Source organism: Perissodus microlepis, chromosome 4 (assembly GCF_051167445.1).
Source record: "Perissodus microlepis isolate ML-2025 ecotype Zambia chromosome 4, ASM5116744v1, whole genome shotgun sequence".
NCBI lineage: Eukaryota > Metazoa > Chordata > Actinopteri > Cichliformes > Cichlidae > Perissodus > Perissodus microlepis.
In genome coordinates, this window is record NC_140464.1 from 15,200,129 (window position 1) to 15,228,092 (window position 27,964).

The 27,964-nt window shown below is 42.2% G+C and overlaps 1 protein-coding gene across 1 annotated transcript in view; it reads left to right on the plus strand.

Annotated features, from left to right (window-relative positions):
- The first annotated feature begins 8,376 nt into the window (after positions 1-8,376).
- gpr139 (G protein-coupled receptor 139) overlaps positions 8,377-27,964 on the plus strand; it is a 21,140-nt gene continuing 1,552 nt past the window's right edge. The window contains exons 1-2 of the mRNA XM_084926013.1: positions 8,377-8,985; positions 27,053-27,964. The exon at positions 27,053-27,964 is cut by the window's right edge and continues 1,552 nt beyond it. Coding sequence (XP_084782139.1) covers positions 8,841-8,985; positions 27,053-27,964 — 1,057 coding nt within the window. The 5' untranslated portion in view covers positions 8,377-8,840. The remainder of the gene's footprint in view (positions 8,986-27,052) is intronic.

The following is a 27,964-nucleotide window of genomic DNA, read 5'->3' on the forward strand; positions in this document are numbered from 1 at the left end:
AGCCTGGGTGTGCGGATAGATAGCAATGAAGTTGAAGATAAAACCATCAAAAACTACACCAGAAGCACAGGCGACTACGATGACAATACAGGCCTCAAGTTTAAAAAAATAAAATAAAGGAGAAGAAAGACAAAGTGAGAGTGAATAGTGCCGATGAACTTAAAACACATGCCTGTTAATAAATGAGATACTGAACAGAATATAAGAAATACCAAGAATTTTTCTTTAAAGGCTTTATTTCAGACACGTTTCACTGCCATCAAGATATTATGAGTGACATAACCTTTGGGGCTTGACTACCTAAACAGCAACGTCGAGTGGTGAAGTTAAGACAACACACAACTGCAAAAGTGAAGTGGAGCGTCTGTGTCTTAGACAGTCTCCACCTGACATCAGGCAATGATAGTAATCAAAGGATCCAATAGAAATGCTTGAGAAGACACCAACAGCAGCACACATACACACTCTGATGAGGTCCATTTTGAATGACTCAAAGTAGTGGAGCTGAAGCTTAGCAGGCTCCAGCTGCCTGTGTTGGGCCATCTGTCAATCAAAAGAACCACACAATGGATGTTTTTCTTTTTTTGTTTGGTTTTTGAGTGACTGATACCAGAAGCTAAATAACAAGACAGATTTGCTCTTTCTTTTTTGGGCTTAGTTGATATTTTGGGAATATTATTTAATAAGTGAGTGTGCGGGGTAAGATTGACAGGTGGATTGGGGCAGATCTGTTGTGGTCAAGCTACATTCCTATGACCCTCTTCTATAGTCACGAGCTCTGGGTAGTGACCGATAGAATGAGGTTGTGGATACATGTGGCCAAAATGAGTTTCCTTTGAAGGGTGGCTGGGTTCTCCCTTAGAGATAGGAGGAGGTCAGCCGATCAAGAGGGACTCGGGGTACAGCCGCTGCTCCTCCATATTGAAAGCAGCAGGTTGAGATGTTTCAGACATCTGAAAAGGATGCCTTGTGCACGCCTTTTCCTGATTGACTCCTCAGCAGGATGTGAAGCAAAAAAGTAAATCACCTGCTTCAAACCAAGCCAAAGTGATAGATTAGAGGAGTTTAGTATTTCTAATACATAGAACTAATTAAAGCATATGTGTTACTGAATTATTTATAGGAATTTGTATATATGTAAATCTTTGTTCTGTGATGTTTCTTTGATTGAACTGCTGTCAGCTTATATCCATGCTAAACGGAAAGTATAAAGGAAACCTGAGAGCTATTTCAGAATCCCTTTGATACTGACTAAAAACAAAAGGGAGAGTTTTCCCATCATTACTGCTGTTACGGCCCATATTTCTCTCAGCGGTGTGATCAGAATGAGGAGGTCCTCTAATGTCTGCACGCTTGAGCAAACAAAACTGGGTCCAATCTGCTGTGATCAATAGGAGAAGTCCAACTGCAAACAAACACACATCAGCTCAGACAACATCAAACAGCCCTGGTCGAGATTGGGGCGCTACAGAAGTGTCTGATCAGGAGGATCAGACAGAAACTTTTGAGGAGCCGATTTCAGAGAGGCTGAGAATATTTTTTTAGGTAAAGCACACAATTAAACCCAATCTTATATGCTTGATAGCTGCAGCAAATTACAACGGCAGAAGGACTTGAAAGGCATTCCTTTAATTCACGAAGAGTTATGAGCCTGCGTTTAGAGCAGTTGAATATTTTATGGTAAACTTTGTGATTAGCGATACTTGGTGAAGATGATCAAACACACTCACGCACACAGGCAGTGGTGGTAGTTGCTGAAACTAGGTCATCAAGGCTACATTTTACAGAGCCAAAGTCCTTCCTCAGTGGCCTTATTTCAATGCGATTGTTTGTGAGAGCAATGTAATTTACAGACAGGGCCGTGGGGCTTTAGTCTCAGCTGCAGCAGTGTTAAATGTCTCCATTTCCCAAGTCTAATAACAGAAGTATTATAAGAGCCTGCTCAGACCAGCTGGTCCCTGGTGCTGGGCAGGGGCAGAAGCTGGACCACTTAGACCAGGGAGACTCACCCAGGGGTGGCGAGAGCAAACGGAGAGCCTGCCTGGGCGTGCCGAGCTGCAGCTAGATGTGCAAATGATTCTGATAATTTCCCTGGCGTGTCTGGTGTCAGGTGAAATTGCTAAAGACATGCATGCATAGTATACATACTGTATGAGCGCACATGGGATGTGCAGCATACACCAGATGTGTGACTGGTGTGTTACGTGCGAGCATGCAGGTGTGCTCAGTGCTGTATGCGCTGGCTTAGAAAGAGGAGTAGAGGAAAACTTGCTCAGTCATCCATCCATCTCTTTCCTTCTGTTATGTTTTATTCAGCATCCCCACTCTTGTGTTGTCTCTCACCCTCCCACTCTCTTTCGCTCTTGCTCCCAATTCTTTCCCACTCCTCTTATTATTTTTGAGTGCTGACTCTAAATTGGAGGGTAGCAGGAAAGAATGGGTGGCACAGCGCTCACGTGTAACCTCGCTGACCCACTCCTCTTCACATCTATGGCCCAATTTTACAGGCACACTAAACAAACGGCTCATCGCACAAGGCATCTATAATTAATGTCACCTGATACTTGACAACTTTGTGATGAATTTAACAGCCTGGTTGTTAAATCCACCGGACTCCCTGTCTGGAGTCTCTCCCTCTCTCGCTTTCTGGTTTCCCTTCTTTGCTTTAAAGCTGTGCTAGCAACATGTCGATTTGCCTGCTGTTCCACCACTTTGATCCAGACTCAAATGACTTAACATATTATTCTAAATAGGCTTCCCCAGACATGTTTACACCTGCTGTTCAAACCTGGTTACAAAGCAGGGTTGTTTACAATATTAAAAAAGTAACACTAAAACCTGGATCTCCTCCCTCGTCAGTTCGTTAGACCAGAGAAGGGAAGCTTCTGAATTTATCGATCCTCAGACTTTTCTTTCAGTCTGTCCAACCATACATGTCAGATTTTAACCTTAAGCAGTGCCTGCTAATAAGCATGAGGTACAATAGCATGCAGATTTAGCACTGGATAAGTTCAAGTTTAGCCTCACAAAGTCCGCATGTAGCCTTGAATATCTCCATTTAGCCCAAGATGGCAAATTATTATTTTTAATGTCATTTATACATACGTATTATACAAACAGCTGTAGATGGGTGATATTCAGAAAAAAGCATTGGGACACCTACACATTACAGCTACAGGAGCTGCTCAGCCATAGGAACCAATGCCATGTAGCTCCCCATGCTCAGATTTTGTGCTGATGTTAATGTCAGAGGAGGTTTGGAGCTCTGCAGTTATAGAGTCAGTCGATGGCTGGTGACGTATACGAACTGCACGACCCCGCTCTGTAACTTTATGTGATCAGGCACTTTGTGGTGGAGTTGCTGGGACTCTTAAACATTTCCACTTTGCAATAATACCACTTACCACCGATAGTGGAATACCTGCAGGGAAGAAATTAAACAAACTGACTTGATGAAATGGTAGCATCTCATTTCAGTATCACCTTCAAATTCAGTGAGGTCTTAGAACGACCCCTTCTTTCACATGCGTTTATAAAGGCAGACTGCACGGCTATGTGCATGATTTTACACACATAACGGGACTGAAAACACCTGAATTCAAATATTAAATGGCGTGGCCCAATACTTTTGTCTGTATAATGTACAGTCATGGTAAAAGGAAAGTACACCCTCTGTCATTTCTAAGTGTTTACATATCAGGACATAATGAAAAATATCTAGATCTTAAAATTAGTTCAGAGCTGATGCTCTTTTGAAGTAGGACAAAACTGTCTCTGTAGGGATGCTTTCTTAGCTTGTTTGGCACTGTACTTAACATTAGCCAGCTTCTCACAACAGATGACAGATGCTCCACAGAAAAAGCGATCAAATGCCAATAATACTGCACGATACTTTCTTTGCAGTTGCACATTTAAGTATCTGGTATTTCATGTATTGTTAACAGAAAACCAAAAGGCACACCTGAACTGGCCTGGCCTCACACCATTTATAAACCAGTAGACACTCTTTAAGCCTCTGAGCCGGATTATTGGCACCTTTTCTGAAAATTTAGGCTTGTTGCAAAGAATAAAACAAATAAGATAGCTGTTAACATCAGCACAGCACTTGAATTAGCATTTTTATTTCTGTGGTGTTTGCACTGAACACAAATCACCAACCATTTCTTTAGCAACAACCTGCGTTTGTTTTTTTGTGCATCCGGTGCTCGTTTCGGTGATGACCTGGCAGCATGGGGTCCTGAAACACTGCGTGTAATGATGATGTAATGAGTTAATAACACACGTGCCCTGTAACGACCTGCACAAACCTATCCTACCACTGAACTCATCCACGTGCGTCACCGCAGGGCATAATGGGGTCGGGCTGAAGTTCAACCGCGTTCCATAACTAACATGTACAAAAGCCGACGTCTGTCCTGGTTTGGTTTTGAAAAATATCACTGCATTACACATCAAAAAATACCCTCACATGTACACAGGACAGTATCTGATGTCCTATATTAAATCTAACTGCAAACAACAACCCACATGCACAACACAATCCCGCCTGGATCAAAGAACCACAAGATTACATGTAATCAAGTTTGCGTGACAAGGACCAATGATGATGTTGTATTAAGTACTGGAAAGCAGGCCAGCTCTAACCCCGTGGGGGTTTTTCACAGCTATGCTACCTACTCTTGAAGGATATCTTCCGTTTCCCCCCACATCTCTCTGTGATTAATTCACGTCATCTGGCTATATTTTATTTAACACTCAATCGTGGAGCTCCCCTCCCTGCATCCCTTGCAGCTCATTTGTTCACGTGTTGCAGAAAATAATTAAAAGCACATGATTATTCCTTTCTTTTCTCTTCTGCTCTCGCTCACCTTTGTTCCACTTTTCAAGTGGCTTTTAGCAAATACGGGTGAGCCATTACTGGACACTTTAGCGCTCAATTCTTGCTTTCCTTTACACTAGTGCCCATCTGGGTAGAAAATGCTCATAATGCCATAAATGAAGCTCCAAGCGGGTATAAAGATGATGCTGTGATTCCTTCCCTTCGACAAGTGGTTCATTTTCTGCCACAAAAATCTCTCTCTTCTTCTCTTTCTTTGTGTGAGACTGTGTAATCTAATCTGCCCTCACCTTCTTATCACAGACGCATGTCCTACTTTATAAATGATCTAAAGTATATTGCTCAGACAGCAGAGATGAGCAGGATGCGGCTCTCTGGCTTCAGAACTGAGAAAGAGGCAGCGTAGGCCCAGATTGAGCTGAAGATGGGCAGAAAGAGCAGAGGCACAACTGACAGCTCCCTAAATGGACATGATGTTTCACTGTAATCATGCCAAAACCTTTTTGATGCCTGCTTTCTGCACGTGTAGCTTCTCTTGAAAGCCTAAAAAAGCCTGTAGTGTAATCATAATACGTATGCATCTGTATGCTATGTAATCGCTACACTGACACCATCTCATAGCTCACGTTTTGTATGGTTCATGCACTGAGAAATAGCGTGGCAAATGACACAGAAATGATAGATACAGCAGTGGGTGGTGAGATCTGAGGGGAAAAAAGACCCTCGGGTGTAATTGTAAATCTTCTGCTTGCACTCAGTTGGCAGTTTATTAGGAACATCTGGGTAAAACTAATAAAAAAGCGACTTCTCTCAGCTGTTCCCTTATTCATAAGGAGTCACAACCCAGTCTAATAAAAGTTAGAATGTTTAGTTTTTGTTCAAGCTGCTTTACAGAGGTGTTAATTCAAATGCTTTCTCATTTTGGAGGAGGACTTTGTTGTGATATCGGAATAAAGTGTTAGGCTGCTTCACTGGAAAGCTAATCATATTCTCTCAATCATGTTCTGCTGAAGTTCAAAGTGAGCATCACAAAGGTGGAAAAAGGTGATTTAAATGACTTTGAATGTAGCACGCTTGTTGTTGCCAGACAGAAACTGCTGATCTACTGGGATTTTCCCACACAGCCATCTCTAGGGTTTACAGAGAATAGTCAGCGAAAGAGAACATATCTGGTGAGCCACAGTTCTCAGGGTAAAAAATGCTTAGTTTATGTCACAGGTCAGAGGACAATGATTATACTGTTCAATGAACCCAACAGTGGCTCAAATAACAACTCATTCTAACTAAGGTGTGCAGAAGAGCATCTCTGATGTGGCTGATCAGCTACAGCAGCAGATGACCACAAAGGGTGTCACTCCTGTCAGCTAAGAACAGGAAACTGAGGCTACAGATCGCACGGGCTGAACAAAACTGGACGACTGAAGATTAGAAAATGTTGCCTGGTCTGATGAGTCTTCATTCCTGCTGTACGCGGCAGAAACGACGTGAAATCATGGACCCATCCTGCTGTGTATCAACAGTTCATTTTGCTGGTGGTGCAATGGTGTTGGGGATGTTTTCTTGGTGCACTTTGGGCCTCTTAGTGCCAACTGGGAATCATTTAAACCCCACAGCCTACCTGAGTATTGTTGCTGACCATGTCCATCCCTTTATGGCCACACTACACCCATCTTCTTATGGCTACTCCCACCAACAGAGCATACCATGTAATAAGCCCCAATGATCTCAAATTTCACATTTCTTGAACAAAATAATGAGTCCACTATATTCAAATGAGCTCCACAGTCACCGGATCTCAGTCCAACAAAGCACCTTTTGGGATGTGGCGGATGTGGTCCTGACAAAACTGTAGCAACTGTGTGATCCTATCATGTGAACATGGGCTAAAATCACTGAGGAATGATTCCAGCACCTCGCCGAATCTATGTTATGAAGACTTAAAACAGTCCAAAAGGCAAAGTAGGGTCAAAGCTGCTACTAGCAAGACACAACTAATGAGTGAATTTTGTATGCAAAATCTCAATCTGCAAATAAATCTATCATAGAAATGTACCGTAAATGGCCTCAAACTCGTACCTAAGTAGAGTACATGTTAAAAAGTAAAGTTAAAAAATTAGTCACTGGGCTTTCTGTTAACAAGTGTTGATAGAAGAAAAAATTAAATATATATTTGCTGATATTGTTCACTGAATCTAAAGAGCTGTTTGTTCTTACCTTTCTGTTCCATTAGAATGATTATGGGTCGTTGTGAGTCTTTCTTTCTTTTCTTTTATTAAACGAAGAACTTTAGCGTTCCTAAGCTCGAGGCTATTGTTTAAAATTTCCACCTGAATAAAACATAAGTCAATAGCGGTTGCAGAACGGCAGAATGCGGACTGAATGGAAAAGAGAGACGCTTTAAAAATTTTAAACAAATCTTTTTGTACTGGTGCAATTAGAAAAACTCCAACAACTATTGATAATAACTTAGAAAATTACTTCTGCCTTTTCAGCGTGGCAGATCAGGGGGTAAACTAACAACCCCGTTTTTTTAACCTCCTGAAATTCTCAACTGTCAAAAACAGAGCACAACAATCCCCGTGTCTTTTTAATCTCAGCATTTCAAAGGCTCCTCTTTCGTGAGTCTGCCATGCTTGGCAACATTTGAAAAATAGTTACAGGTCGTTACAGTGGTTTCTTTTCTTCTTCTTTTTTAAGCCTAGAACAGCTTACATGAAATTACTCATTACTGCTCTCTTTCTGAAACTCAAGAGCAATTTATTAAATGGTCCAACACTTATCTGTAATATTGTAGCAAAGAGTTTCAGCTACATCGCAGTCAGTGGGATGGAGAAAACAGTCTACTATATCTGAGAAGTCTGAGGAATAAACACATCATTTTACACACCAAACAACCAGAGGATCATTTGTAATAACTGACAGATTAATAGAAAATGAAAATAACAGGCAGCTGCAGACCTGCTGTCACACCAACTGATGAACCAGAAATTGGAATCTGTCTTAAGGTGGAATACTTGAGTTTTTAAGTGTCAGCCTAGAGTTCATTAGCACATTTTAGCTGGAGATTCAAACTGTTCACACTGCATTAGAATTAGACTGTGCAGCCAATCCCAACCCCCATTTCCCACCACACACACACACACACCTACATGCACACACAAGTCTGGTCATATGTAATTATACTCTGTGTGACATCCAGGATGTGCAAATTGGCTTGTGGATGTAAAGACATTTTAAAGACTAATGGACCCAGCTTGTGATCTGTCCCCTAACTCGATATGCAATCAAATGTTTGCAGAAAGCCACCAAGCAATGAAGAGACACACTGACAGAAAACAAACACAATGACAAGGGCAAATGCACTATGTCCTTTTCCACAGTTGACTTAACCCCCCATTTATCTTTTCTCGTCTATCACATCTGGCTCCCCATCAGTTTTATGATCTCTTTATGTTCTCTGCCCTCAAACCCCTATTTCTCTCCTTAAGCATCCTCCCCTCATCCTCATCCCGCTTGCTGCCTCCACTCTCAGTCATCCGTCTCTCCCTCCCTCTCTTTCTGCCCTTTCTCTTTCCCTCTTCTTTGCCCTCCCTCTCTCCTCCTCCCCGCTGCGCTCCCGACTCGCTCTCATTCCCCTCGCTCACACACTCAGGCAGCATCCTCCCCTCTCCACTTCTACCTTCACACTCACCTCTTCACGCCTCCCTCTCAGCTCCTCTCGCCACCTTCCTTTTTCCGTCACCTACTAACACATATCATCCCTCGCATCTCCCCCGTCTGCTGCCTATCTCGCTCTCCTCCATCTCTTCCCATTCCTCCCTCCTTCTCACTCACTCACTCAACCTTGCGGTCTTGCCAAACGCACACGTACACACACTCATGCTGATTGGCACCCAAGGACAGAGCACCCTCTCCCCAAAACCGGCTTCCAGGCGGTTCGATCTCGTGGCCAGCACGCTTCTTGACACTGAGCTCAGCTGAGGAAGAGGACCAGGAAGAGGCCATGGAGCACAGCCACTTCCCTGTTTTTTCCCCAAACGGGAGCACCTGGAGCACAGGGCAGAATCCCTCTGAAGCTGCCCAGGGATGCCCTCTCGGACCACTACCCGTCATCTACTATAGTGTCCTGCTCTGTCTTGGCCTACCAGGTAAGAGACGTACACATGAGTGTATTCTTTCGCCTGCATGCCTTATTCTGTGTTAATTTGCTCACGTTTTTTGATGACATGGCTTTGGCTTTGGTGGCGTGCAGTGTTGCATCTTGATTTGTTGTGCACTTACCTGCAGGACTAAGTGAGTGTGTCGTGCACAGCTGCTCCCGAGTGTCACTTCATGCACACATACTGTTGATTCATCAGCCTGACCTTGTGGCCAACACTTGTGCGTGCACATGCACTAAGCATGTATGTGTCTGTGCTTGTGTCCATTTGGAGTTTCTTATGCTTTTGCCTCTTACTTGGAAAGATTCAGGGATAATAGGGAGGGACATGCTGATAAGTGAAATTACTCTCTTCCAATATTTCCCAGCCATTTGATCTCAAACTAAGAGATGACATCTTTTTTTATTAATCTGGAGCTGGCATATGTATGTTTGCATGAAAAATTGTGGGACTCATGGGTTGACCTCTGGGATGAGTGTGTATGTGTGTGTTACATGTCTCTTCTCTATGACCTGAATTAATGACACTCCCTTCTCGTGTCTATACCATTGAATGATTAGTCCATTCACAGACACTGTCAGACCCATTTACTGTCTCCATCCCAATGCGTGATCTATGAGCACTGACCTAGTCTCACACAGGGAGGCAAAGTGAAGTGTGTGTGTGTGTAACAGAGACAGCCTGAGACACAGACAGAAAACCTGGAGGTCAGATGAAAGAGGAAAAGTGCTTAAGCCTAATAAGAGATTAGGTGAAGACCCAGTGGACTGTCTGCTTTTACCCAAAAACTGAACTCAATCTGTGATTAAAGAGTGTAAAACATAATTCGGAGGTTACACTAATTAACCTCAATTTTATGATCTGATTTATTGGGAGTTCTGACATGACGTGGACTCACTTTGGTGAACAGCAGCACTGACTTCTGATGCCTTATTCATGCTAATCCTCGCGATTAACACATCTTCTTTAGCACCGAAACTCTTTCCTTGATAAAGATTGGGAGTGAGATGTTATCAACAAGCTAAGCTGTGCTGGTTCAAAACAGATCTGCATTGCAAAGTGAAAAGCTCTCGCGTGCCAAGACTGCAGTCGCTCCAGAGATTTGCTGTCTTGTAAAAGTAAAAGTCGTTCTTTCTGATCAAATCTCGCTTAATTGTTTCCCCTGGATGGCAGAGCAAGCAATTTACTTAGCTGTCGTTTTCTGCCGAAATTGTATTTGATTCTGCTGCTGAGTCGTCTTTACAAATTGGATTGAAGCTGGTTGTTTAATCACTGAGTAACAATAACCTGAGAGTGTAAGGCAATCCTACAACAGTCGTCTGAATTAATGGCTGAGTTGAGTGCAGCGGGCTGATACTTTGCGGCAGCAGGTTCGACTTATTCAATCATTATGACACAGCTCGTTCCACTCAAGCTGAATCATGAATGTTTCATGAGCGCAGCATGTGTGAGTAGTAGCTGCGTGACCCGCAGAACCACACATATTAGACACATAGGAAGGAAAGGAGGCTGTTAATTTGATCGTCAGCCAGTGATTCATTAGTTAACTGAAATGAGGTTTTAGCGAGGCAGCATCGCATCCGTGCAGACAGACTTTGACCTGCAGTGCGGCGGGCAGACAGGGGTCACAGCAAGGCGGGAAGAAGGCGATAAGAAAAGGGATTACGCAAGTGGAGCGGCCGGGAAAGATTATTGTGACCTATAGTGAAATGATGAATTGAAAATGCAGAACAAAAAGCAGATAAATTGGGAGCAAGTCAAAAAAATGGAAGATGCGGACACCCAGAAGAAGAAGAAAAGTGGAGTTAGGAGAGAAAGATCAGAGCACTAATAGAGAGGGAGAGATTAATAACAGCCGAGCTGGCTGAAGTAGCACCTCTGAGCCCCGACTCGGGGTGCTACAGACGACAGAGCTGAAACGAATTGCCACATTTTTAATTAATCGCTAACCCGCTCTCTTTCGTTCTCCACTCACTACAGCACACTGCTTGAGACAGAGCAGACGTGTGGTGGCATAGCAAGCAGTACAATGAAAGCGTAGTTTCTCTGGCTCTTCCTTTGACATGATGGAATTACAGAGGTGAAGTACAGCATGTCTCAGAGCGTTCGCCGGTGAGACACAAATTGTGGAGTGGGAAGCCATCAGCTAATGAACAATGCTGTGTGACAAGTGGGTCCTCAAGAGAGGGTCCCCCTAATGTCTGGGCCAACACAGTCCAACATTTCTCAAACACAATTTGTTGTTTATGGAGCTGTTTACTGACCTGTACCTACACATTTTAAATCCTACTTCCCCTGGTGATTCATCAGCCCTTTCTGCAAACAGAAGCCATTTTGCGTAGCCTGAAGACTTCTGCATCTGAATTAAACACGCAAAACGCGTTAATGAAATGTCTGCGCCCCGAGATAATGCAGCAGGGCACAAAGCCGCTAAGGAGATTAAATTAAACTCTATTGCCTCCAATAATTAACAATTAAAACTTCATTTAATTAGTCATAAAAGATAATTTTACCAAAACAAGCACAGTGTTTGGGCTTGAATGATGACAATCCAGTGAACTCATGATACACTGTCCCCATTGAGATAAAGCTATTCTACACATTGGCCCATTATACTCCATACAAGACAGTCTACAACAGCGGTCCCCAACCTTTTTTGCGCCACGGACCGGTTTATGCCCGACAATATTTTCATGGACCGGCCTTTAAGGTGTTGCGGATAAATACAACAAAATAAAACTAGTACCGGTACTGAAAAAAAGAAGATTTATTCATAACACACGTGAAAAGACCAAGGAAAACCGAGTAAACGATAAAAACGATAACAAAATAACGCTGAAAACCGATAAAAACCCTGAAAACTATACATTTCACACCTGAGCCTCAACTCTCGCGGCCCGGTACCAAACGACTCACGGACCGGTACCGGTCCGAGGCCCGGGGGTTGGGGACCGCTGGTCTACAACACAGCACAGCATCTGCGTATCTATGTAACAGTAAGTGTTCTTGGTTTTCAAATATTTTGGTAGCCAATACGGCCTGATTTAGACTTCTCCGGCGAATCGGTGCAGAGCCTACGATGTAACCTATGTAAGTCTTAGTGCTGTGCAAGTTTTGGTATCGAGCAGATACCAAGTAAAAACAGGGACAGTATTGCTGATACCATTATTGATATCAGTATCCGTAATAGTAGATCAGGCAGATCAGTGTGTCCTGAGTTATGAGATGAATCATTATTTGCAGTTTGCACATTCTGAACACACATTTAAAAAACCACTAAATCACTATGATTTTTACTTTATACAGTGTATAGTTAACACAACAAAACACAGCGTTTTAGATTTTCATGTATTTTGAATCTATTTTTTGGGAGTGTTAGAATATAAACGTGCCTGTCTATAAAGCACTCTAGGCCAACTTCTGTTATTTAAATGTGCTTTAAGCTATAAAAGAAATAAACATGACGCACAAATTATATTTTTTTCCCCCCAATTTTCATTAACAATATATTTTTATTTAAGTTCATTGGGCTGAATACTGAAATTAGAAAACGAAACCAAAGTATCAATCCAATACCAGCACCAACTTTTAACAAGTAGCCGACATCGTTGCCAGCATTTATGTTTGTTCTGGTGCGTTATGTATTTATTACTGTGTGGTCATCGCCGACAGAAGCAAATAAAATACTGAGACTTTTTTTTTTCGTCTTGGGTTTTGACAACAATCTCTCTCCTGGTATGTGCTGACATTTTTGAGCCCTTATACTCATTATATTAGATTATTATTCCTTACATGGAGATGGTGATTGTTATTCTCTAACGGATACATTTTTAAAAAAATGCAATGTAAGAGTAAATGCACAGGAGGTGCTCATCAGGTTATGCCATAGGTTACAGTATAAGGTTTCAGAGAGGTTTGCAGTCACCATGGAGCTATGCCATAGATTTCCTGCTGAAGTATGAATCCTACAGTAAGAAGGAATTAGAAGAAAGTCAGGATAAGAACTAAGGGTCTGCGCAAGACACGTAAAGATTATTCTGAATTGCGCCATGCCACTTAAAAATATAGAGTTGGAAATTAGCACAGCAGGTCTCCTTTGCACGCTTGAGTAAAGCATCTTAAAATGGTTGTGATGTTCAGTAGCTGAATAAATGTTCTGGTAGAGCAATTCAACTCCAAGTCTGCACACTGTCAAAGAATGTAGCACATTTTTGACCTTGGGAAGACTGAGACTGTTATCTCAGTAAAAAGAAAAAGCACTTCAGCCGTTTCAGTGGGAGACCAGAAAATGATGCTCTTTTTGATGCTTTACTTTCAACATTGTGGGAAAAGAGAATCACATGTGTTGTTTTCAGTCGCTTGCTGTAAAGCTCCCATGGGATTCCTCCCTGACTCCCTGTGCACAAACATATGTGTGCTCACATTTCTGCATGGTACCTCGCCGCTCCTCAAAGCTCCTCACAAGTGTGAGTGTGTTCAGGTGTCTCCTCCCACTCACACTCTTGCATCCACCCAGGGGGGGAAAGGTTGGGAAGGTTCAGCACTAACAACCCCTGCCTCCATGTTGCAGTGTAAGGGGCCGGTGTCAGCCGCTGTTTAGGATAATGAAGAGACTGACCCCCATCGATTTTCAGTTTGAGCTACTGATCTGTCAATATGCACCAGCAGCGGGACGTCTGTAGTGGGTTGGTAACTTGTTGATAAAAATCCAATCACTCTAAAGATGTTTTTTTAAAATGGGTGGGGCATGCAAAGGAAATGGATGTGAGGGTATATCCTGAAGCATGAGCAGATTTCAAGTACTGATTTACGAAAGCAGAGAAAGATAGGGGGAGAGTGAGAGAGAGCTTGTCATGGGAGAGATGGGCCAGAGATTGGGCGGGAGAACAGAGGAGGCTAGAGAGGAGGGAGGTGTTGCTTGAGGCAATAAATCAGAGATGTGCTGTGACAGAACTGACTTTATTTGACCAGTAGGCAGCAAAATGCTGTCGCGGCTGCAGAGAATACAGCAAACTCAGTATGTGTAAGTCGTTTGGATTCTTTGGACAGCAGTAACATATAAATCTATGGCTAATTAGATGACTTTTAATGCTTAACACTCCTGATCTTCTATCTGTTTCCCCTTCTTCCCTCCTCACATCTATTATCATATGTGCTCCTTTTCTTTCTTTTCACACATCACACTCAATTACACGTGCTACATTTTCCTTAGGTGAACATTACAATTGCTGATTTAGTTGACTAATCCTTAAAAAATGAATAGCAGGTCTTTGTCATGCAGTGCACAATACCTGCACCTCATCACCGGCGGCAGCCTTAGCCTTGATGTGAGGACAGTCATGCCCAAACCTTGACTCACTGTGGCCTGTCTGTAAAATGAATGGCTGTTAAGGTGAGCAGGCAGCAAAGCACTGCAGTCGCATCAATACCATTAGCAGCACATAGGGAGAGGGCTTATTTTCTCTTAATATGCCCATTAAACTTAAATATTCAGTTTCAGTACACATCTCCGTCTCCCCTTCTCTGATTTTTCTCATTTTTAGCTTTATGTTATTGAATTTATTTCTCCTTTGGGCTTCTTCTGAAATCCTCTGTTAGCACTCACCTCACACATCAGGAATCAGGTTGACTGTCACTGCATTTAAATCCCATACTGAATGCAAATGAATGCTTTGTAAAAAAGAAAACCATCATTTTTTATCTTCCCTGTTTGCTTTTCACTGCTTTGTAGTGGGGACGCACCCCTGTTTTTTGGTTTGGAGAAATTAAGGAATCGCCACCCTTCATGTCCAGTCTGACAGTTAGAGATAGACAAAAGGGAAATGCTGGTCATCAGGAACAAAGTGCTGTGACCTTTGAAGTAAGCTTTTGATATTCACCCACTCTCCGTCTCTCGCCTCGCTTCCTTTCCTCCTGCTGCCCGTCCTCGATACCTCTCTGTCTGTCTGTCTCTGTCCCTGCTCACTCACCTGCCACCTTCCTCAGATCACACTTCACCCTATTCTTATTAGCCTCCGGAAAAGCCATTAAAGCTTAACCTCGATTTCCTCCAAGATTATAAAGGGGAGAAAAATTCCCTAATTGCAATGATGCAATGCTTCTCTTTTTTTAGATCATAATTTCCGTTTTACAATATTGTTTCTGCTTTACATGGGGCCCGTGAGAAAACTTGATGACAGTTGTATAAGAACGTGTCAGTCTCTCTGTCTCTATGTTATACTTGCTGTTGTGAGGGGTTAAACTGTGCTGTGTCATTTGTCGACAGCCTGGCTGAACACGTCCCTTTAGTGGTGGGATGAGTCAGCCTCGTTACACACCTCAGGGAGCACACTCTGCCTTCCCCTTTCCCGCTAAATAACGTCAATGGCCCTGTCCCTCGTTATATTAGGGGCACAGCGGGGGGAGCTGAGACATGCATAAAGGCACACAGATCACCAAAGTAGTCACCCGTGCAAACACACACAATCAAAAGTAGACAGACACAGAACAGCCGATTATCCGTCCAACAGGTTATTCTAATCTCCTCTTGGATGGAGACGCTTATTTTTTTTCTCCCACAAACAAAAAAAAAAGGAAAGAATGGTGAATGTTTTTCTGTCGCATGTGCCTTTCTGTGCGTGCACGGTGTACCTCTCTGCACCTCGGCTTCCCCTGTTCCTGCTCTGAGACGAGCCCCGCATGTGCCACCCCATACCACCTGAATGCCGAGCAGATCTACCCCCGCTCCAGAGACGACGGAAAGAGCAGGAGTCAATTGAAATGAATAGGCAACCCAGTGCAGGGTGGCTCAGGCTAAATGAAAATGTCAAGCTCTCAACAGATCCCCTTTGTTTGTTTGTAGAGTGCCCTGCCTCGCTGGGGAGCCCAAACAGAATAATGCCCAGCCTGTGACAGTCAACACCTCACTGTTTCCATTTTATGTCACTCCCCCTCTGTTCAGCAGTATGTACACAGAGAGGAAAACGGATGGGCAGAGGTACAATAGAGAACGTGAGGCAATGGATTGAAGGTGACGTCCATTATGTGTTTGATTTGTAATGGATCTCCATCTGGAAGACAGCACAAAGTTAGCAATAAACTTTTCCCATAAAAATGCAGAAGCTTACTCGCCATACCAACACCAACTAGATTTTTAAATCTCAATATAAAATGAGTAACAGTAGGGCGGACATTCGGTAAGGCTGCACTTTTTGCAGTGATCTCGTATAGAAAACTAATTCTGTATCAGTAATATGTTTTCTTTCTGTCTGCTTTCAGAAGTGCACATGATTATCTGCAGCTAGCAGGTTGTTAATGCTATCCATCAAGTCTAACAGTCTGCTGTCTATGAACTAACCCCAGCTAACACCAGCTAACAATGTTAGGTTGGTGGTGAGTAGACTTCAGTAATAGTAATAAATCACACAGCAATAGTACATCGAGATACTGATGTGGCACATAACCCAGGTAGCTACCACAACTAAAACAAGTTAGTTGCAGTAGGCTAACGTTAGTTTTTTTAAAAAGAACTTACTAGCAGATGTTTCTTTAGGTTGGAGGTGGAGTCTTTTGATGCTGAGAGCAGCTTAGTTGCTGGCAAACAGAGTTTGCATTGCACGGTCAGATTACGCCCATCCTTTTCTTCTTTAAATGTGAAATGGTGTCAGAATTTCCAAGTAAGAAATGCATTCCTGCCCGTGCACTGCTGGCTCTGTTGTGGTGGCTTCAGGTCTATTGTGTAACTGACGCCACCAACAGGTCGCTTACATTAAAGCCTCTTATTGTGTGTTTTGTTTGGGTTTCCACCAGCGTGGAATTACCAAAATTAGAGAGAGACATATGAAACAGGAAAAGACCGCCGTGTAATCCATTTATTTCAACAAAGTAACTGTATTCTAATTATCACCTATTTAAACAGTAACTGTGATGGATACAGTTACTCATATTTAGTTTTTTAAATACATAAATACATGTATTCTGTTACTCCCCCAACACTGTCCATTTATATAGGGCCAAATCACAACAGTTGCCTTATGGTGCTTTATTTTGTGAGACCCTACAATAATAAAAGAAAATCCAAAATTAGTTTAAAAAAATAATAATGTGAAAGGAGCATATATTTTTCAAATAGGGATTTTTTTATTTATTTACAATATCTCTGGTGCTGTCAACAGAAAAATAGAACCCAAACTGTGAAGAAATATCGGCCAATCGAAAGCCACAAACAATAGTATGGCACACAGTGTGACCTCAGAAAAAGAGATGAACACTTTAGACATTGCAGAACAAAATCTCGGTTTTCCCTGTTCACATATAAACGCATGTAAATTATTACCATGGCAGGAATTCTTTCGAAAACTCAGTTTTCAGTGATCCAAAATGCTGTTCATGTTCCCCAAACACGTAGAATAGAAGCTATGTTTACCAAAATACCTGTATAATACCCTAAAATACCCATCAAGTCAAGTCGAGTAGTGGAAAAGAGGCTATAGTGTTGAAAAATGAAGCAAGCTGCATGCACCAAAAACTGCAGTTCCTTGGATCACCACTTGAGGCTCTAAGAGCGAACCAGTCCCCATAAACACCAATCAAAATGTCCAGCTTCACCGAAGTGAAAATAGAGTATTTATATTTCAATTCAATTTCAATTCAATTTTATTTATATAGCGCCAAATCACAACAAAAGTCACCTCAAGGTACAAGTCGCCTTGTACAGTAGATACAGAGAAAAACCCAACAATCATATGACCCCCTATGAGCAAGCACTTTGGCGACAGTGGGGGAAAAAAACTCCCTTTTAACAGGAAGAAACCTCCAGCAGAACCAGGCTCAGGGAGGGGCGGGGCCATCTCCTGCGACCGGTTGGGGTGAGAGAAGGAAAACAGGATGAAAGACATGCTGTGGAAGAGAGACAGAGATTAATAACAGATATGATCCAATGCAGAGAGGTCTATTAATACATAGTGAGTGAGAAAGGTGACTGGAAAGGAAAAACTCAATGCATCATGGGAATCCCGGCAGCCTACGTCTATTGCAGCATAACTAAGGGAGGATTCAGGGTCACCTGATCCAGCCCTAACTATATGCTTTAGCAAAAAGGAAAGTTTTAAGCCTAATCTTAAAAGTAGAGATAGTGTCTGTCTCCCGAATCCAAACTGGAAGCTGGTTCCACAGAAGAGGGGCCTGAAAACTGAAGGCTCTCCCTGCCATTCTACTTTGAAATACTCTAAGAACAACAAGTAAGCCTGCAGTGCGAGAGCAAAGTGCTGTAATAGGGTGATATGGTACTACAAGGTCATTAAGATAGGATGGGGCCTGATTATTTAAGACCTTGTATGTGAGGAGCAGGATTTTGAATTCAATTCTGGATTTAACAGGAAGCCAATGAAGGGAAGCCAAAACAGGAGAAATATGCTCTCTCCTTCTAGTCCCTGTCAGTACTCTTGCTGCAGCATTTTGGATTAGCTGAAGACTTTTCAGCGAGTTTTTAGGACATCCTGATAATAATGAATTACAGTAGTCCAGCCTGGAAGTAATGAATGCATGAACTAGTTTTTCAGCATCACTCTGAGACAGGATATTTCTAATTTTAGAGGTGTTGCGCAAATGGAAGAAAGCAGTCTTACATATTTGTTTAATATGTGCGTTGAAGGACATGTCCTGGTCAAAAATGACTCCAGGGTTTCACAGTAAAAGAAAAAAAACTGTTTTGGTGTCTATAGAGATTTTACAGACACATGATCGCTAACCACATCATGCTATCTCATTCATTTATTTGATTGCATGACAATCATGGTGACGGTATAAGGTCAGGTAGATAAGGCCCCAGTCACACAGGTGTGCGTTGTGATAGAAGCAATCTGCAAATTCAGAAAATGTGTTGTAGAGAGTTTGTTCTAGTGTTAACCAGACAGTAGGGAGTACATGAGTTAAGGGGAAAGCCTGTGATTTGATGAGCATGGCATTCGCAGTCGTCTGTCGCCATGTTGTATTTACGCTCTGGTAACAATACGTTCAAGAGTAATAGCGTATATGGCGCGAATGTTGTGGGAATGTTGTGTGAACATTAAATGAGCTATTTGAGTTATGCTGTAAGTTATCCTTCAGCCGGGTTTTGTGTTTTCTTTAAGTTATGCGTATTTGAATAAGTAAAATTATTTTGAATTATTGCGTTTTTTGCTTTTGAAAGTTTGCATTCTGTAACTATTTGAAGAATGCTTGGTTTAATGTGACTTGTACTGTGTGTATAGGTTGAGTGAATGAATGGTAGCCCAGAAATAAATGAGCAAGACACTAACTTCGGTGTCCTCTCTATTAATCCAGTTTTTTATAATTGGCTACGCAGTGCTCTCTAGCCTGTGTGCCACTTGCTGCTGGTCCACATTTCCCCTAGGTCTGGTAGCATCAAGTGGGAAAAAAAGACCAATCATTTCCCAGTGACTGATGACAGTCCCCAGGAAATGGATTGCTTAAGCCCCAGTTACACAGGTCTACAGATTGGTCAGTGACTCCCTGGCAACCACCAGTCGCTAAGGAAAAATCGTGCATTCCTTGACTGCTTCATGAAAACATCCTTGTGATTGCTTTTGCTTGGTAGCAGATTCCTGATGTTCCCCATAGTTTGCATGGAACACACTGACTTGTCTAAAAACACTCACCAGCTGCTGTCTGGTTAAATTGCAGGATTAACATTATACATTACTACAGGTGTGGCTGTTTGGAGTGACAGGGGGCTGTGACTAAAGAGTTCATTATTCACACTGTTGTCACCTTCACGAATGGCAGCACAAGAGCACAAGCCAGACTTCAGTGTTGTTTTTTCCAGGTCATGCAACTCTCAATTTTTGTAACCTTGCAGTAGTGGTAGGTTGAAGACAGGAGTGGATTTTTTTTTTGCCATTTGAATGATACTGTATTGACTATGTGCACGAGACAATGCTAACTTCCTGGTTTGAGACCGGATGTGGGGTTGTGCATTTCCGGTAGCTTTACTTTGCGGTCAATCGCTACTGCGAAGATATACTCCAAAATCATGTCCAAAACTCGAAAACGGAAAGATTGCGTTAAGTTACAAAGAGCAGAAGGTGGGAACACTCACCACTGTTGTGTCATAAAAAATCTAATGATCAATTTTGACGTTTAAAGCGTTTAGATCGATCAGTTGTTTACATCACTCAACACAAGCAGAACTGCATTACTGCATGCAGAAGACACATCGTCCACATTCAGAAGCACATCTCTGTATAATGACTGGTCTTATGATTTAAACAGGCAAATGTTCAGCATTCAAACTACAGGTGAAGAATAGTCAAACCAGATGTTTCCCCCGTTATGTCGATATCAGCTAGTCAAGTACACACCTACACAGCATGTTAACAAACCGTGAAAAAAGCCACACAAAAAATTAATGATTGCTGGTAACGTTTTCTATACATTAGTATTTACGAAGGGTATGTTGTGACTTACCTTCAAAATTACAGCGGTCCCTCGCTATAACGCGGTTCACCTTTCACCTCGCTGTTTCGCGGATTTTTTAGTGCAAGTTTGCATGCTTTTTTTACGTCACATTGTGTCCTGCGTCCTGATCGCTGCAGACGATCTCCTCCGTGACGTCTCTCCTGTACAGTACAGAATCGCTGCATCGATCGCTAGCAGTGTGACTCTGAAGTGCAGTACTGTATGTCCACGAAACGTTTTGCACCGTCAAAAAATAAAACTGGCTACTTGATTTCACCTATCGCTGGTTATTTTTAGAACATAACACCTGCGATAAACGAGGGACAGCTGAGAAATATAACATTTGAATCCCTTTTCTCTTTTGCTCTGAGGCGCGGGGGAAAAATATCGACAAGTCGATGAACATCATTTACAGATATATTGGGTAAATGCCTAAGACATCTATAGAAATGTAAATCGCCGCTTGATTCATTCATTTGCTTAACTTGTTTTGGACCGTAAACCAGACGCGAATAGGACACCGGAAACAAAGCTCCCCACAGGAGTTTCCGCACCGGAAGTAGCATATGCTAACGTGCACATAGTCAATTAGCGCAAAAGCTCAGAAATTACCAGATTATATAGCCTGAAAAAAAATTAATTTCTGGTGAAAACTTTGAAAACAACTCAATGATTTCTTTGCTTCCAATTCCATTTTTTTCAATTCCTATATCAGCTCAGATATGGAGGTTTTGTCTGAGTCATGAGGCCTATCGCTAAGGAAAATACTGTCTGGCAAGCTCTCAGCACCACTGTAATGGCGATGGACTCACAGCGATGGTTAACAGTGCTACCAATGCGGTCATCTTAAGCTGTTAGCTGTTGTCAGTTGAGGTATGGGTAACTAAACTGGACCTGTTGACCATGTTTGTGATATTAGTGATTTCTGAAGCGTTTTAAATAAATTATCTGACCAGTAATATAGCTTGCTGTATAGTACAGCCCAGTGAGTGAAATTTTGAGTCCTCATACAGTTATGGATGCAGATTACTAATGTCCTCTCATCCAAATAAAGCGATTTTTGAGTTGGAAAAAAGATGATGTGACGACCGTAATAATAAAGTAAAAGTACTTAAGAGTCATGTGACTAGACAAGTACAAAAGACAATGTTACACTGAGTAAGGAAGCAAAACAAAAAGCAATTAGCCTACATATAAATAAAATCATGGCGTCACTAAGTATACTTTTATGTCAGTATGACCCCAGTGACATCTCCTAGACCCTGAGCATTGTTGGCTTGTTAACCTAAAGTAAAATTTATCTGATCAATAATCCCAACCCACATGTATTCAAAATGCTATGAATGACAAAAAAATATAGCAAAGCCATACATTTAAGAAGCCAGGAGAAGGACATGACATTTTTCCTTCAGACAGTAACTCCGTTAGCCGATTACCAAGATTCAAATGTTTTTTTTGGTCTAAAAATCAATGCGCTGACTTTGACGTCTCATTTGTGGTTATTGATAGATTGTTAATGAATTGGTGCTTCCCTAATGATCGGTGTGTTTTTTATGCACATTTGTGGAGCCGCACATGTATTTGTATGTGCGTTTGTGTCGTCTGCTGCACATCCTCTGCACAACTTTAGTCGTTATCCAGAGCTGGCTTTGTAATTTCTAATCAGTTGACAGTGGCAGAGGCTGTGAAGTGTGATGTACCAGACTTCAAGCTGCCATATTTAATCCAATCCCAGATCTTTTACTGCAGAGGGAGGCACAAGGATCACAGAACACACACACACACAGACACACTGTGTGGACTGTGACTGCCACTGAGTGCTTTGATGTCTGTGAAGCTGTTGTGTAAAGTGTAATGTTTACGTGTCTCCGGCAGGTTTGACTTAAAGAGGGTTATGCGGCAACAGCAAAGCACACATGCAATGTTGTGTGTATTTTATCGTTAGTTAGGTTATTGAACTAATAGAGCATGAAATAGAAATCTCTGGATAAACTGGAAACAAGTGACTCAAAACGTGTCTCTGAATTTCACACTGCACTTACGTTCCTATGAGGACAAAAAAAGGTTCAAATGCATTAAATAAATGGCTGCCTTCACTGAATATTATCAGAATAGAAGGTGAGACTTTACTTGAAGTGCCTTGAATGTTTTCTTTGACCTCAGCTACAGCGGTGCAGGTTGAACAAGGCATGAAACCCTGGTTGTACAGTAACCTAATCTTTGGTAATGTCATGTTATCATAACATTGATGTCTCAAACCATTTTGGTATTAGTTTAAAATAACATAAATGACCTAAAAACACTCACTGACATCGACCATAAACATCAAAAAAGACTCATCCCATGGCTCAGGGTGACACCCCTTCAAATAAAGTTGTAGCAAACAGAATTCACGCATCATCGCTTTCAGGGAAAAATAACCTTTATTTTCAAAATGTCAGCATCAGCGTTTCAGGAAGATAGATAACCTTGGTTATGAAAGTTGATAGCCAGAGTCCATTAAAGGTATCCTGAGCATTATGCAGCACAGTTTTTAGGAGAAAGTCCATTTTTCACTTAGAAACCCATTTAGTTGATAAGCAGCCCTACTGATGCTTGCAATCTATTCTTCTAGTGTGTAGTTGGTGGCACTGGTGTATTTAAAAACAACAACAACAAAAAAAAAAAAAACACAGGTAGCAATGCACCAATTAAGCAAGCAGAAGATAACTGTTAGCAAACTAATACTGAAAAATGTGTAGAAATAAACAGTAAATATTTCAAGAGAAATGCATTGAGCCGGTTGAGAAGACCTCAAGAATATGGTTTAAGTCAGATTTGTTGAAGTAAGTTTACAGACCACAAAGAATTACACTATTTGATGCCTGAAAGAAAAAGCAAGAGAAAACCTAAAGCTCACATTGTATCGTGATGAACAAAGTATTCAAGCTAAAACTTTTTACTGACATACATTGTGTAGGCGTAGCAGTTAAAGTCATAATCCTCATCCCTTTGAGGGTTGGATTAGCCACCCATCTATCTATATGCACAACATCTGGGCATGTCTCTGAGGTGATGATGGGTTGGGTCCTAGGGGGATCTCCTCCCAGTCCTATATCTAATCTGTGGCACTATTCATCAGTGTCATAATAGGCTGTGTTGATGGTGAAATACACTGCACAAAAAAATTAAGGGACACTTAAATCACAGTATAGCATCAATTCTGTTAACCTTCTGTAATATCTGCCTAGTCAGTCAACTAGCAGAGTGGATTCGTTTCAGATGCGTTGGTGCTAATTAAATTACCAACAGGTGCAGTAGAGGGGCAACAATGAAACAACAGGAATGAAAAAACACAAATAAGCAGAGGCCACTCACATTTTTTCCCCCTTGTCATCTTTTCTGACTGTTTTTTCAATAGTTTTGCATTTGGCTGGGGTTAGTGTCACTGCTGGTTGCATGAGGCAATACCTGGTCCCTACAGAGCTTATGCAGGTAGTCCAACTCCACCAGGATGGCTGTGTCTCCCACCACACCAGTAGGCTAACCAAGCAATCAGAAACCGACTACATGAGAGTGGCCTGAGGGCCCTGTACTCACTGCCTGGCACCATGGAGCCCCATTGGCATTTGCCATAGAATACCAGGATGAAGAGATTAATTATAGACGTATGATTACGTGTAGTAGCTGATCTCAAAATGAGCTGTGCCATTACATCTACATTACATGCATGTTGTACAATTTGCTAAGCAATTTTTAATCAAGTGTCATGTGTTCTCATTCATATCTGTAAATAAATGTTTATCAAACAGTAATGCTAATAGGGCCTGTAATTGTAATTGCTTTTTCTTATACAGTGAAGATATAGCTTGCAAAGATTATTCATTCTTTGGTATTTACAAATAGCTGATTTTTTCATCTGACTATATAGAGTGATATAGTGACGATAAAAAGAACAACATGATGTGTGTTTTCATATATGAATGACGTGAAAAAGTTCCACAGACCTGGCAAAAACCATCCGTAGGGCAGGTTTTTTGTTAGTAAGACATAAAATACAGATATAAACAACACACATAGCCTAATTTTCGAAAGTAACACAGGATAAAATCTGAGTATGAATTATGCCCAAAACAAAAGGATCCAAGAACACTCCTCCAAGACCCAGGGACCATCTACAAACACGTAGCATCCCAGAAGGTCTCATTTGAATTCAGCTTTGATCAATACCTTTGAGGCTAGGCACTGCACCCGCTACACCAGCACATGGAGGCCACCTCACAGAAGTAACAAAAAATAAGTGGAAGCATAGGTCCCCAATTAGATTTTATTAGACAAACAGGAATGAGCAGTTAATCAATTAAACGATGTGTACTGAACTGTCAAATTAAGTACCCTCCTTCCTCGCACTCATGGTGATGAAATGTTTTCAATTTTAAAATGTACCAGCAATGCTGATGATTCATTTCACTGATTTTAGTCTTTGTCTCAGTCTTTACTTCCATTCATATTATAGAGTAAGCCAAGCATGCATTTTGTGTGCTGTGCCCTCGAAGTTTGGGAAGGGTTTGAGTGAGGCCTATAAACCTTGCTGACGTGATGGGACTATCTTGGGAGCAATGTGCAATTTGCACTGATTGGAGAAATGGGATGTGCAGGTCCACGTGAGAGCCAGAAAGCTGTGCTGGTGCCTCTCAGATGCACAGCAGTCAGACTAAATGCAGTCGTGAGCTAAATCACATTCAGGCCTTTTTGCACCCCATCTTGGGTATTTACCTGTAAAACAAATGCGTAATAAATCAGCTGGGAGAGAAACTTGGCAGGCTGGATGAGAAGTTATTATGGAGCTTGTTGGGCACATGGAATAAAAATCGAAAACAGAGGCAAATGGAGAGATGGGGTGCCCTTGTGCTTTGTTTTAGGACCGAAATTGCCAGCAGCAGGATGGCACATAGTAGTGAACTCAGCAAATTGCCAAGACTGCGATGCTGCACGCTACCCTCCTGTTTTTGTTGTGGGTTCGCTCTTTATTGCAGATAACAATTTGGCCAAAGGCACAGGCAGGTGCTGCTGGAATCATACAGCAGGTGTAGATGAAGGGGATCAATAAACCAGAGAAGGTTTACAGAATAGGAGCTGTTTAAACATGGAAAACACTGCCTGGGAATAATGACAGAATTGAATATTTTTGTATACTGTGGACTGAAACTGCAAGAAAATGTCACAGGGCACAGAGTTCACTCGGCATGCTTTTACACCTGCTTTTAGGTGGTGCTGTTGATGTGCTTTCTTTTTTGCTCAGTTTAAATTTTCTAGCCTCCTAATTTTGGTGTCTGCTTTTTGTGTTGAGCTTGTGTTAGCACCTACCTGTCTGCAGTATCTCTATTGCTATCAACTCCTAGTGATGGGATTTCTGGCTCTTTTTAGAGAACCGACTCTTTCGGCTCGGCTCACTAAAAAGAGCCGGCTCTTTCGGCTCCGAAAAGTAGTTTTATTTATATATGTTTATATATAAATGTATGCAGTGGCCCCTAGAGACAAAGCACGTACAAACTCCAAAACACATTTCTAGCTTTAACTGAACTTCCAAAACAGAGCTACCTAGATCACTTAAATTACACAACTGAAAGCATATGTGTATTGTTTGTGTATTTATACACAAGCACTCATATATATTCAAATAATTTTAAAAAAAAAGTTAATTTACCTGTTACTACCACACACCAAATCCGGTTGTTGGTACTTCCTGGCTTGTGTAGCCACTAGGTAACAAAAGCTCAACACCGCGCCTAGCATCCTGGAGCACTTCTGTTGTCTTTTGTACGTGTTTTGGAGTTTTTACGTGTTTTGAAGTTTGTACGTGCTTTGTCTGTAGGGGCCACCGTAAATATACTTTTATTTATTCACTCCACATAAAATGTAATAAATAAATCATATAATACAAACCCAATTATTCACATTTCAACTTTTAACTATTTAAATTTTCAGCTTTTTCCTTTTAAACCAATTTAAAGTGAAACAACACAAAACACTGCAAACCACAACACAATTAAATATAAATTAAAATATGAAAACAAAAAGAACATGCACATTCTCTGTCATATGGGCCTGCATGAATAAACTTTCTGAATCCTTTATCATCTGCAACTGAAAATAGTTGTGGATGATTACTATACCTTTCTAATGTGACGTTGTTGTCCCTGGCTCTCTTTCTCTGTCTCTCCCTCCCGCTCTGTTCCTGTGCTACTGCGAGTGTAACTACCGCCCCTCCCCCCTCTTCCCAGTGCAAAGCAAAAAGCGGAAAAAAGTGCGAGAGAGGGTGCGAGAAAGAAAAAAAAAAAAAACACGGCTCGCGATAAGGAGCCGGCTCGCGTCGTTCACGTCAAAGATCCGGCTCTAAGGGCCGTTTCGTTCGCGACCAACACATCACTATTAACTCCCTCTCTGTTGCTGTCTTGTTTATTGCCTGCGCTTTCAATTATCTGCTCACTAACACTCAATTTCTCTGTTTTCTCCCCTGCCCTAACCCATGCCCATACCTTTTCCCAATCTCATCATACTTTTTCCTTCCTCATCATTTCCCTATTTCCTCTATCTTCTTTCAATCACCTGTCCGCATCCCCCTCCCACCTCCTCCTAGCTAACATCCTGACTGTGGTAATCCTGTCCCAGCTGGTGCTGCGTCGTCAGAAGTCCTCCTACAATTATCTCCTGGCTCTGGCCGCCGCCGACATCCTCGTTCTGTTCCTCATTGTTTTTGTTGACTTTATATTGGAGGATTTTATTTTGGCGGCGCCGCTGCCTCCGTCATTAAATAACGCAGTTCAGGTGCTGGAGTTTTCCTCCATCCACACCTCCATCTGGATCACCGTGCCTCTTACCATTGATCGTTACATCGCTGTTTGTCACCCTCTGCGCTACCACACGGTCTCCTACCCAGCCCGCACACGCAGAGTGATATTCGCCGTCTACGTTGGATGCTTGGTCTCTGCAGCTCCCTACTACTGGTGGCCCGAGTTTTGGCACAGCCTTCCTGGACTGGGTAGTAGTGATCGAGGAGGGGGCGGAAGAGAAGGAGGAGGAGAAGAGGGCGACAAAAGAACGGTGGCCCAGCACGTCCTTGTGTGGGCCCACTGTGCCACCGTGTACCTCCTACCCTGCACGGTCTTCTTCTCCCTTAATGCCGTCATTGTGCGTAAGCTGCGCAGACGCCGTAGCTGTTTCCGTCTGCGTGGTTATTCAACCGGCAAGACCACTGCCATCCTCCTCGCCATCACCTCCATTTTTGCTGTTCTGTGGGCACCGCGCACCCTCGTGATCCTCTACCACTTCTACTCGTCTCCCCCGGCATCACAAACTGCCAGCCGTCTGCTCCACGTACTCACGGATCTGGCAAACATGCTAGCACTGCTCAACACCGGGATCAACTTCTTCCTCTACTGCTTCATCAGCAAGCGTTTCCGGAGCATGGCGGCCAATGTGCTGCGAGCCTTGGTCCACTGCCGGAAGCAGCCGCCGCCATTCTACGCCAGCCACAACTTCTCCATCACAA